Source organism: Salvelinus sp. IW2-2015, unplaced genomic scaffold, assembly GCF_002910315.2.
Source record: "Salvelinus sp. IW2-2015 unplaced genomic scaffold, ASM291031v2 Un_scaffold1129, whole genome shotgun sequence".
In the NCBI taxonomy this organism is placed as follows: domain Eukaryota; kingdom Metazoa; phylum Chordata; class Actinopteri; order Salmoniformes; family Salmonidae; genus Salvelinus; species Salvelinus sp. IW2-2015.
This window is the reverse complement of record NW_019942743.1, coordinates 56,176-65,940: the sequence shown is the minus strand read 5'-3', so window position 1 is coordinate 65,940 and position 9,765 is coordinate 56,176. Positions and strand designations below refer to the sequence as shown.

At 52.1% G+C, this 9,765-nt stretch overlaps 1 protein-coding gene across 1 annotated transcript in view; it reads left to right on the top strand.

The window, feature by feature from the left end:
* LOC112069833 (trinucleotide repeat-containing gene 6C protein) overlaps nucleotides 1-9,765 on the top strand; it is a 45,799-nt gene that overhangs the window by 16,057 nt on the left and 19,977 nt on the right. The window contains exons 4-7 of the mRNA XM_070438720.1: nucleotides 3,943-5,949; nucleotides 6,167-6,727; nucleotides 8,493-8,702; nucleotides 9,247-9,494. Of these exons, the coding sequence (XP_070294821.1) occupies nucleotides 3,943-5,949; nucleotides 6,167-6,727; nucleotides 8,493-8,702; nucleotides 9,247-9,494 (3,026 nt within the window). The remainder of the gene's footprint in view (nucleotides 1-3,942; nucleotides 5,950-6,166; nucleotides 6,728-8,492; nucleotides 8,703-9,246; nucleotides 9,495-9,765) is intronic.

The window sequence follows — 9,765 nt, the reverse complement described above, 5'->3', positions numbered from 1 at the left end:
GTGTGTGCGTGCTCTCACAGCACTGCATCTTTGGTGCCAGGGAGCAGCAGCAGAACCAAAGAATAGAAGCCCTATTGTTTTTATTTCTGTCGCCGCTATTCATTCAGCAAGCACCATCGTACCCACTGCCCTCCTAATTGGGACTAGAATGGAAGCAGCTAGACATTACTGACGGTTGAACACAGAGACGGAATAGAATTGTCCCCTTTTTTTCCCTTGTTGCCTTAGCTTTGGTTTTGTCCCCCGTTTCTCTCACAGGCACACACCTTTTTCCCCGAAGCAGGAAGATTTCTCACTAATCTATTGGAATGCCTACCAGAAATAAGGTTGTACAGAGTTGTAAGGAAAAGAGTGGGCAAGGTTGAGTAGATCTAAGAGACGTGACACACACATTACGCAGCCAGCCAGCCTCAATTTCTTGGCATCGTATCAAGTAAGCAGTTGCAATGCTTTGCAGCGAATAGTAGCAGACACATTGAATTTAATGGAGGATGGCGATGGCTGCCGCATCTCCCTGCTCTGCGTAGCGCCTCACAGCATGGTGTTGCAGCAGCACCACCTCTCTTCAGGTATTTTTCCACTCTACCCCTGACCCCCTTCTTTACAGCTGCCATCAGCTCTTATCTCTTTCTTTCTCTACTCCGGGGTTATTTTGTTTCGCTCGTGGAGTTGTAGTATCCGTGACGGACAGTGACGAAAGGAAAAAAATAGGGCTGAACTGCCCGCTTTTTTGTGTAGTAAATGATTGATTTATCATGCAACCTATTTTTATGCCCCTTCGGAGAAAATGTGCGAGAGAGGGGGGGGGAGCAAATAAATGAAAGGGAGAAAGCAGAGGGCAGAGCGAGACGTTCTTGCTGCAGGCAGCAGCCTCTGAGCTCTTGGCTGYGTTTCAGGTCTGCCTGATAAAATGGCGTTCCTTGCTGCTCGGCGGGCTTGAAGACAGAGACAGAGAGCGAGCGAGAGGGGGAGCGACGCTTGTGTGCGTCAGAACCGCTGGTGCTGTCGTCCTACTCTCCTCACATATATACAAACACCTAGCAACCTTCCAGGTACATGGATTGACATTGTTGGGTGTTGGCGTCAGCGAAACAATGAGCTTTTGTATGTTAGGTTAGCGGTTAGCTATCTCTCCGATTTGACTGAAAGGCAGGCAGGCGTACGGCACCAAAACAATGGCGTTGAAACGGTGCCAAACCTACCAAAGCAAAATCCTGCCAAAGACACTGAATCTCTCACACACCCACACAGGGCTCTTTGTTGGAATGACTCCTAAAATATGCACGTCATGCAAAACCTCATTGTTTGTTGTGGGCGCTGGCCACTGACATTAGATGTTGTGTACTGACTTTGATGTGTTTGTTCTCGAAGACCAAGAGGAAGAGATGGTGGTTGTGGGTTTAAGATGTTACTTACCGGGACTATTTAAATCAATGGAGAGTTATAGTGAACAAAGCCATAGAAAAATTGTCCCAAATGGCACCCTATTCRCTTTTATAGTGCACTACTTTTGAACAGAGCATGTAGGTTGCTTACATAAGGATCCATGGTGTGCTTACATAAGGATTACTCAGCKTAATGCARTCTTTTGTTACATGGCTGGTCTGTCACTGTGCTTTGTGGAATGTGTCTTGGACGTGCAGCTCAGCTTGACCCTAGATGCCCCAGATGTTATTTTCTATTTGTGCAGTTTTGAAGGGGTGGGGGGGGAACCTAGCAGCCGGCAGTGCGAGAGGCGGAACCTAGCAGCCGGCAGTGCGAGAGGCGGAACCTAGCAGCCGGCAGTGCCGCGAGGCGGAACCTAGCAGCCGGCAGTGCGCGAGGCGGAACCTAGCAGCCGGCAGTGCGCGAGCCGGAACCTAGCAGCCGGCAGTGCGCGAGGCGGAACCTAGCAGCCGGGCAGTGCGCGAGGCGGAACCTAGCAGCCGCAGTGCGCGAGGCGGAACCTAGCAGCCGCAGTCGCGCGAGGCGGAACCTAGCAGCCGGCAGTGCGCGAGGCGGACCTAGCAGCCGGCAGTGCGCGAGGCGGAACCTAGCAGCCGGCAGTGCGCGAGGCGGAACCTAGCAGCCGGCAGTGCGCGAGGCGGACCTAGCAGCCGGCATGCGGCGGGCGGAAGAGAAGCCAGCCGACGCACTTGTTTTTTCTCTCTCAAAATGTAGTAGGAGAAACTTTTAATGGAGTCTTTTTCAACATTGTTGAAGTTAGGATTTGAGATGGGAATTTTGTGGTACCTCTGGTTACACTTTCTAGGAAGTGTAGAGCTGATTACAGACTCTGTGTGTGTGTGTGTGCCTTTCTACACGCACTGACGACCCTGTGTGATAAGGCATTCTGAGAAGAGGAGATAAGTATGTTGAGGGGAAAATTGCGTTTGGAGGGACTCGGAGGCGTGTTGCGCTGTATCTTAAGCCTAACCACATATCTGTCAGTCAGTGTGTCTCAAACAGAAGCTAGTCCCCCAACACTATTTGACCGGATTGTTTTGACCATAGCCTGGAGTTTATCCATCACAGATAAAGCAATCATGCAAATCACCGAACGGTCTGATAGAATCCAGTGGACTCCAATAGCYAGCTAATAGAAGGTAAGAATCTCTATTTGAAACGAGGTGATGACCAAATACGGCCCACCCGACTTTCACACGTTACTAAATAAATTCKGTGAAGCGTCTAAGGGGGCTATACGTTTTCTAAATGTCTAAGATGACATTGTAAATGCTTTTTTTCATAGATAATATAGCTAGCAATGGGATACCATTATTTTTGATATGACAATTGATGAGCTAATTGGATTTGTCAATTACAAAAACAAAAATAGATTATAAGAATACAGCCTTCAACAATGTGCAGTTTCATAACGTACGCAAGGTTGAGGTCAGTCTCATTTCTATTCAGTCTGAATTTACTTGGCTTGAAATGCAATTGGCCCCGACCCCGCGCTAAAGTAATGAAGACGAGTGGGAACAGCAGTGTTAGGTCCTCTCTGTAGATAAGACCAGTTTAGTGGTTGGCTTTGCATGGTGGTCGGTGGATCAATACCTCCTCTCTTCTCTCCAACAGCATTAATAAGTCCATTGATTAGCTGCCTCATTGATTCATTACAGCCACATGGCATGAAGTGAGCCTATTATTAGTTGTTACCGGGGCTTGTTTTTCTCATCGGCGTTAAGGAGAGTGTTGTGTGTCTGTAGGCTGAGGCTATGTTGCACAGTGTGGGCTAGACTTATCTTGTTTTTCTCCTGCTTTTGGTATGAGGAAATATATTAAAATAAGCATTTGAAAGATACAATTGAAGAAAGCGGAGTATTAATGTGTGTACTCTGCAGTCTCCACAGTGTCAGAGTGTCGCTGCGTCTAGTGCTTTGAGGGGACCTGCTGGAGCGTAGGGAGTGATGGATGAGGAGCCATTTTGGTTTCATTCCAATAAGTGAGCAGCTTTCCACTTGGGCTTCCCTTCACAGCCACAGCTAGGGGAGACTGATGGGCCTCTCAGTTCAGGGGGAGAGGGCGAGAGCAGGTGGGAGGAAAGGGAGGGTTCCATTTCACCCACTCACATAGAGGGAGAGTAGGAAGGAAGGAAGGAAGGAAGGAAGGAGGGTTAGGGGGAGTGAAAGTAGGAGAGGGAGGGCTCCTATCGCTCACCCAGCCACTCCACATCTGACTGCCCCAAAGCAGGAATATATGGATTTGCCATAGCTAATAGGATATGGGGCACAGTCTGCTGTACATTCTGATTATGGCAGGCATCTGACTGGAGAACAGATCAGGAGAGCGTGACCATCGCTCTCCTCTGACTGCTGCCATGTCGGATGGTAACAGTTTAACCAACCAAGGGGAGACAGTACAATGACTTCCTCTAGGAGCTGAGGGAGTTTATTACATGGTGTTCTGTCCCTCTCTTTCTCAAATGTTTAAATACATCTTTCTCTTTTTCTCCTCCAGACCTGCCCTTCCAGAGTGGTCCTGGTGCTCAGTATGAGAATCCCCACTGGGGAGCCTTACCACCAGCCACCGACCGCAGCAGCACCATCAGTAGTAGCTGGGATCAAGTAATCATTGACGGGAGCGACACCGAGGCCTGGCCCTCCATCAGTCGCAGCAGCGACAGCCGACCAGCGAATCCTTCAGAATGTGCCACAGCCGCTGACTGTACGAACCCAGAGACCAGCAGCAACATGAGCATGGCCYCGGGGGCTACTAGCCAGCAGGCCCACTACTCCTCTCTCAAAGCTAACGTCACTAACGTAGCTAGCATGATGCAGCCTGGCGGTGGCCAGGGAGTTGGAGCCATCGGCAGCAGGGGCTGGGGCTCCGGATCAGGCCCCATCACCATGGGCCCCACTGAGGGAGCCAAACCCGACGGCCTAGGGCCCAACATGGGCCGGAGTGGAGGAGCACCCGGCTGGAACTCCCAGCCCAGCTTTAGCCTGAACCTGAACCCCAACGCCAACCCCTCGGCCTGGCCCGTGCTGGGGCAAGAGGGGGCTGGAGGTGGCCCCAACCCTGCCTCACTACCTCCCAACGGCAGCCTGGGCAACGGTAGCCTGGGAGGGGACGAGAACAACAGCAGCAGCACCTGGGGAGGCATGATGAGCCCTGACGCCCCGTCCTCCAATAAGAATGTGTCTTTCAGCAGCATGGAACATCCCAACCTTAACACTGACGGACAAAACAGCCACCACACTAAGCAGCCACTCAGCCCCATCCACGGCCTGCCTGGCTGGGGAGGCCAGTCTCCTACAGAGTCCTCCCAGCTCAACGGAGACGCAGGGAGCTCCGTCTGGGGCAACGGAGACACCAAGACATCCGCTGACTCCTCCAAGAACTCAGGCTGGGACACGGCACCCTCCGGAGGCATGTCCGGCTGGGGCCACTCTGGCAGCGGAGGAGGCGGGGGTGCCGGTGGAGAAGGAGGCTGGGGAGGAGACTGGGGGAAGCCCTCCAGCGGTGGAGGCGAGGCCAAAGGAGGCTGGGATTCCTCAGATGGCCAAGCCCAGGACCAGCAGGTAAGCTCCTGGGGCCAGCCAACCCCGGCCCKGACTAGTGAGGGTAGCGGAAGCGGGGGCAGCGAGGGGCGCTCCCACCGCAGGGACGGGACCGGCAGCGAGGACGGAGGCCCCCCTCCCCTGCCTCGCCAAGACCTGGACCCCCGGGTGCTCTGCAACACAGGCTGGGGCCAGACGCCCGTCCGCCAGCACACCTCCTGGGAGATGGAGGAGCAGCGCGCCGCCAACGAGAGGAAAACCAGCGAGATGAGGGGAGGTGCTGGAGGGGACACTTGGAAGGGCTCCAACAGCCCCTCTTCCGGATCTCCACCGGACCCCCGTAACGGGGGAGCCAACCCCAACCTGGGACCATCTCAGAGGCCAGGCTCAGGGGACTCCGGAGGCAAGAGCGAGGGCCCCTCAGGCTGGGGAGGCCCTCCACCCTCAGGCTGGGGGGAGCAGCCTGTCAACAAGGCCCCCAACGGTTCCGTCAGTGGCTGGGGGGAGCCCATGGCCCAAGGCCACAACACCACAAACAATGGCCCCAAGAGTGGAGTTCAATCCTGGGGTGTCCCTGAGGGGAAGTCCTCCCCTACCTGGGACGACGGGCCAACCAAGACCCAGCAGAACCAGTCCCAGCAGAACCAGTCCCAGAGCTGGGGAGAGGGTCCCAAGTCCTCCCACGGCTGGGGCTCCGGCCACGGAAGTGGCAGCCATGGCTCCAATGGCTCCAACGGCTCCAATGGAGGAGAGTGGAGAGAACCGGCCGAGGTGAAGAAGAATGGATCCTCCAGCCACATGTGGGAAGGAGAAGGAGGAAATGGACGAGGAGGAGGAGGGTGGAAGGACAGKCCCAGAGGAGGTGGAGGAAATGGGGGCGGCTGGGCGTCGAAGCCTTCTCCTGCTGTTGGAGGTGGTGGTTGGGGGGAGACCCAGCATCCCAACAACCCAGCACCAGGATGGGGCTCCAAGCCCCAGGAAAGCCCCAACGGCCCAGCACCAGGATGGGGCTCCAAGCCCCAGGAAAGCCCCAAAAACCCAGCACCAGGGATGGGGCTCCAAGCCCCAGGAAAGCCCCAACGGCCCAGCAGGATGGGGCTCCAAGCCCCAGGAAAGCCCCAACGGCCCAGCACCAGGATGGGGCTCCAAGCCCCAGGAAAGCCCCAACGGCCCAGCACCAGGTTGGGGCTCCAAGCCCCAGGAAAGCCCCAACGGAAATAGTGGTGGTGTTGGAACGGGAGGCGGCAGCATGGGGTCCTGGGGCGGCCCTGCATCTGTAAGGCAGAGTTCCAACCCCGGCTGGGGCCCAGGGAGCTCCGGAGCCAAACCCGACCCAGCGATGGAGCCCACCGGCTGGGAGGAACCCTCTCCTCCCTCCATCCGCCGCAAGATGGAGATCGATGACGGCACGTCCACCTGGGGAGACCCRAGCGCCTACAACAAGACCGTGAATATGTGGGACCGCAACAACCCCACTGGAGGTAATGGTAACCAAGGCAACAACCCCACCCAGCTGCCGACCAGCAAGAGCAATGGAGGCATGGCCGTCAACAACAGCCACAACCACTCCTCCGTCCCCCCTAGCAACAACAACAACCACCACCACATGAACCACCACCACCCGCACCACGGACAGCCCCTGCCACACAGCCAGCACCACGGCAACAACAATGGATCCCCCAACACCGCCGCCCCGCACCAGGGCGGTGGACCCCAGGGCAGACCACCAATGGCCAACCCAGGTAAGAAACTGACCCCACTCACTGTCTGAAATGTCTGTTAAACTGGTTATTATGCACCGCTGTAATGTATTGTGGTATTAGCCCTGTGATTAACCTATACTGGAAAGACTACAAGTGAGAGACTTATGTCTTGTGTCTGAGGAAATATCCAACGTTCTAGTATATATTTTGTCATTGAATATTAGTGCGATTAACCAAAATGTTGATTCATCGTTTTTTTWAACAACAAATTGAGCGACATGGTTCAATTATTTAAATTCCATTTTGTTTGCGGTTTTCTGTGAGCTCAATGTGCACATTGCAGAGTTTCTTTAGATATGAAACAGATGAAGCCCGAACTGTGCGATGTGGTAAGGAGTTTGGTAATTACCTACAATGATCATAATCCATTACGTGCCTACTTGTCCGGTCTGTTTCTCTTACGCCTGCTACATAAGAGACDGAAGAATGTGTGATCAAGAGGGATAGAGAACAGTTGCATAGCAAGGTCTCTCTACCTGATAATGCATGATCTAAGTGATTGATAGCTGCTATTCAGCAGTCATAAAAGTATGCCTTATTTACTTTGAAGAACTACTAAAATAGTGGGCTTGTCAGACAGTATAGACAGCAGCTCTATAGAGATGATGATGACTTGGAATTAAATAATTGTCATCAAATAAAACCCATTTAATTAACACAAGTGAAATATTTGTGAATGAAGGTTGATAAGCAGTTAATGGGCAGTCACTGCCATCATGGGACTTTTATTAATTGTTTTATTCTATGTTGCAGCATTTAACCCACATAATGCATAGTGCATTTAATGTTAAATTATTGGAATTGAAAATGTGTATAAACGAAACCGAACCGACCTTAAAAAGCACTAATCGCTCAGCATTATTGAACATGCACCGTGCCAGGGCTTTTCAAGGCACCCCACTGCAAAGACAAAAGCTTCAGTGAAAGCTGACTGGCAGGAAGGCACTGTTCTCTCTGAAAGGTTATGGATGAGAGTGAGACCAGTGCCCCCTGCTGTTTATCTCTGTGTACAACCCCAGTAACCAGAGACTGATCAACCAGGCTTGGCACACACTGCTCTAGTCTGCCTGCTCACAGTGCTCCTCGGTGGACTCAGCCAGCTCAGACAAGAGGGTCTGGGAGCTGGGCCAGGAGTTAAACAGTCACGGCTGCCGTCCTCCTTCTCTGCCTCCTTCTCTGCACTCTCTCTCTCCCTCCTTCCCTGCCTCCTTTCCTACCTCTCTCCCTCCCTCCTGGCCGGACTCTTCTGTCGGAGCCTGAAAGCCCTCTGACTATATATAGCAGCATCATGGCACCGCATCAACCTATGCTTACGTTCCAAAATAGCACCCTATTCCCTATATAGTGCACTACTTTTGGCCAAGGTCCTTGGTCAAAATGAATGCACTATATAGGCAATAGGGTGCCATTTGGTACACAGCCATACTGCCCCTGATTAACATGTAACAACTTGGCTCACTGTTTTACAAGGAGGAAAAGCCTGAGGATTGAGAATAGAACGGGGTGTAGTGCAAGTGAATGAATGGAAGCTAGCACACACTGTTCCTCAGTTTTATGGTTACATTTTCATCAGTAATGGAACCAGTTGGCTGGCAGTAAAACTAGACTGCCAGACTGTAACTGCTAACAATATGTCTGTTGATCACTGTTTGCTGGTCTTGTAAGTGAATATACTTGCAATAAAGTGACGCACACATCACTTTAAAGCATACATTTATAAATATGTCCTTCCCTCCTCTCCCAGGCTGGGGGGAGCTGCCCAGTGTCCAGCAGCCCAAGCCAGAGCCGGCATGGGGGGAACCCGCTGGCCCCTCTCCTGCAGTGGACAACGGCACCTCTGCCTGGGGCAAACCCCCTGGTGTTCCTGGAGGCTGGGGCGATGGGGGGCACGAGCCCAATGGACCCTACAGGAGGGGCAACAATGGACCCTCTGGACCTGCACCCTGCAAGCCAGGTTAGGACCACACGCCGTTGGTGTACAAACATGGTTAACACTCACTTCAAATAAAATATAAAATACTCTGTGTTTGTAAACACCTGAAAGTTCTGTTTTAAAGATTTGCTTTTCTAGATGTCTTGAGGAACATGGTGTCACTGGCGGTTTCCCTTGTACTATTTCTGCTATTGCATGAATTTTTATACTAGAAGGCAAGCAAGAAAAGGAGGGACTTGTGTGACAATACTGGCACCAAGTGGTTGCATTACAATTGCACGCAAAGGGGTTGCCCTTGATCTTTGCAAGCAGTCAAAAGTCAAATCAAAGTGTATTAGTCACATGGTACAGTGAAATGCTTGCTTGTCTACGTGCTATGGTTAGACTCAAGACTGCAGTATACTGGTACAGCAGAAACACAGATACTAAGGTTAGCTTGATACTACTGTTTAGGCACTACAGTCAGATTTCTGTGAACCAGCTATATTACAACAAGACACTTACTAAATAATCTTTACTTGGTATTCATCTCCACGACATTTACCCTGCACTGCTCCTCTTCCAGCCCCCAAATCTATGCAAGACGGCTGGGGAGGCGGGAGGGAGGAGGAGATGGGCATGTCTTCTGGCCAATGGGATGCTGACGCCGGAGACATGTGGAACAGCCCCGCCTCCCAGGAGAGCAGCTCCTCCTGTAACTCGTGGGGCCAGCCGCCCAAGAAGGGCCCGCCCAAGGGCAAGATGGGCAACCAGCCAGACGAAGCCTGGATCATGAACCGTCTCATCAAGCAGCTCACTGACATGGGCTTCCCGGTATGAATGTGATTCATTTTGCAATGTCAGAATTAGACCTGGGTTCAAATACTATTTGATATATTTAAACTACTTTTGCTCCAGCCTCCTGGGGGGGGGGGGGGGTACGGTTTTGTGATTATTATTTTGTCCATTAAGCCAGGCAATTTCAGTCGAGCACAGATATGAAGTATTTGAAATGATTTCAAATTGTTTCAGAATCCATGTATTTTAAATGTATGTATCAAGCATGTAGTCAGTGTATTGTATAGTTGAAGTTGTCACTGACTGG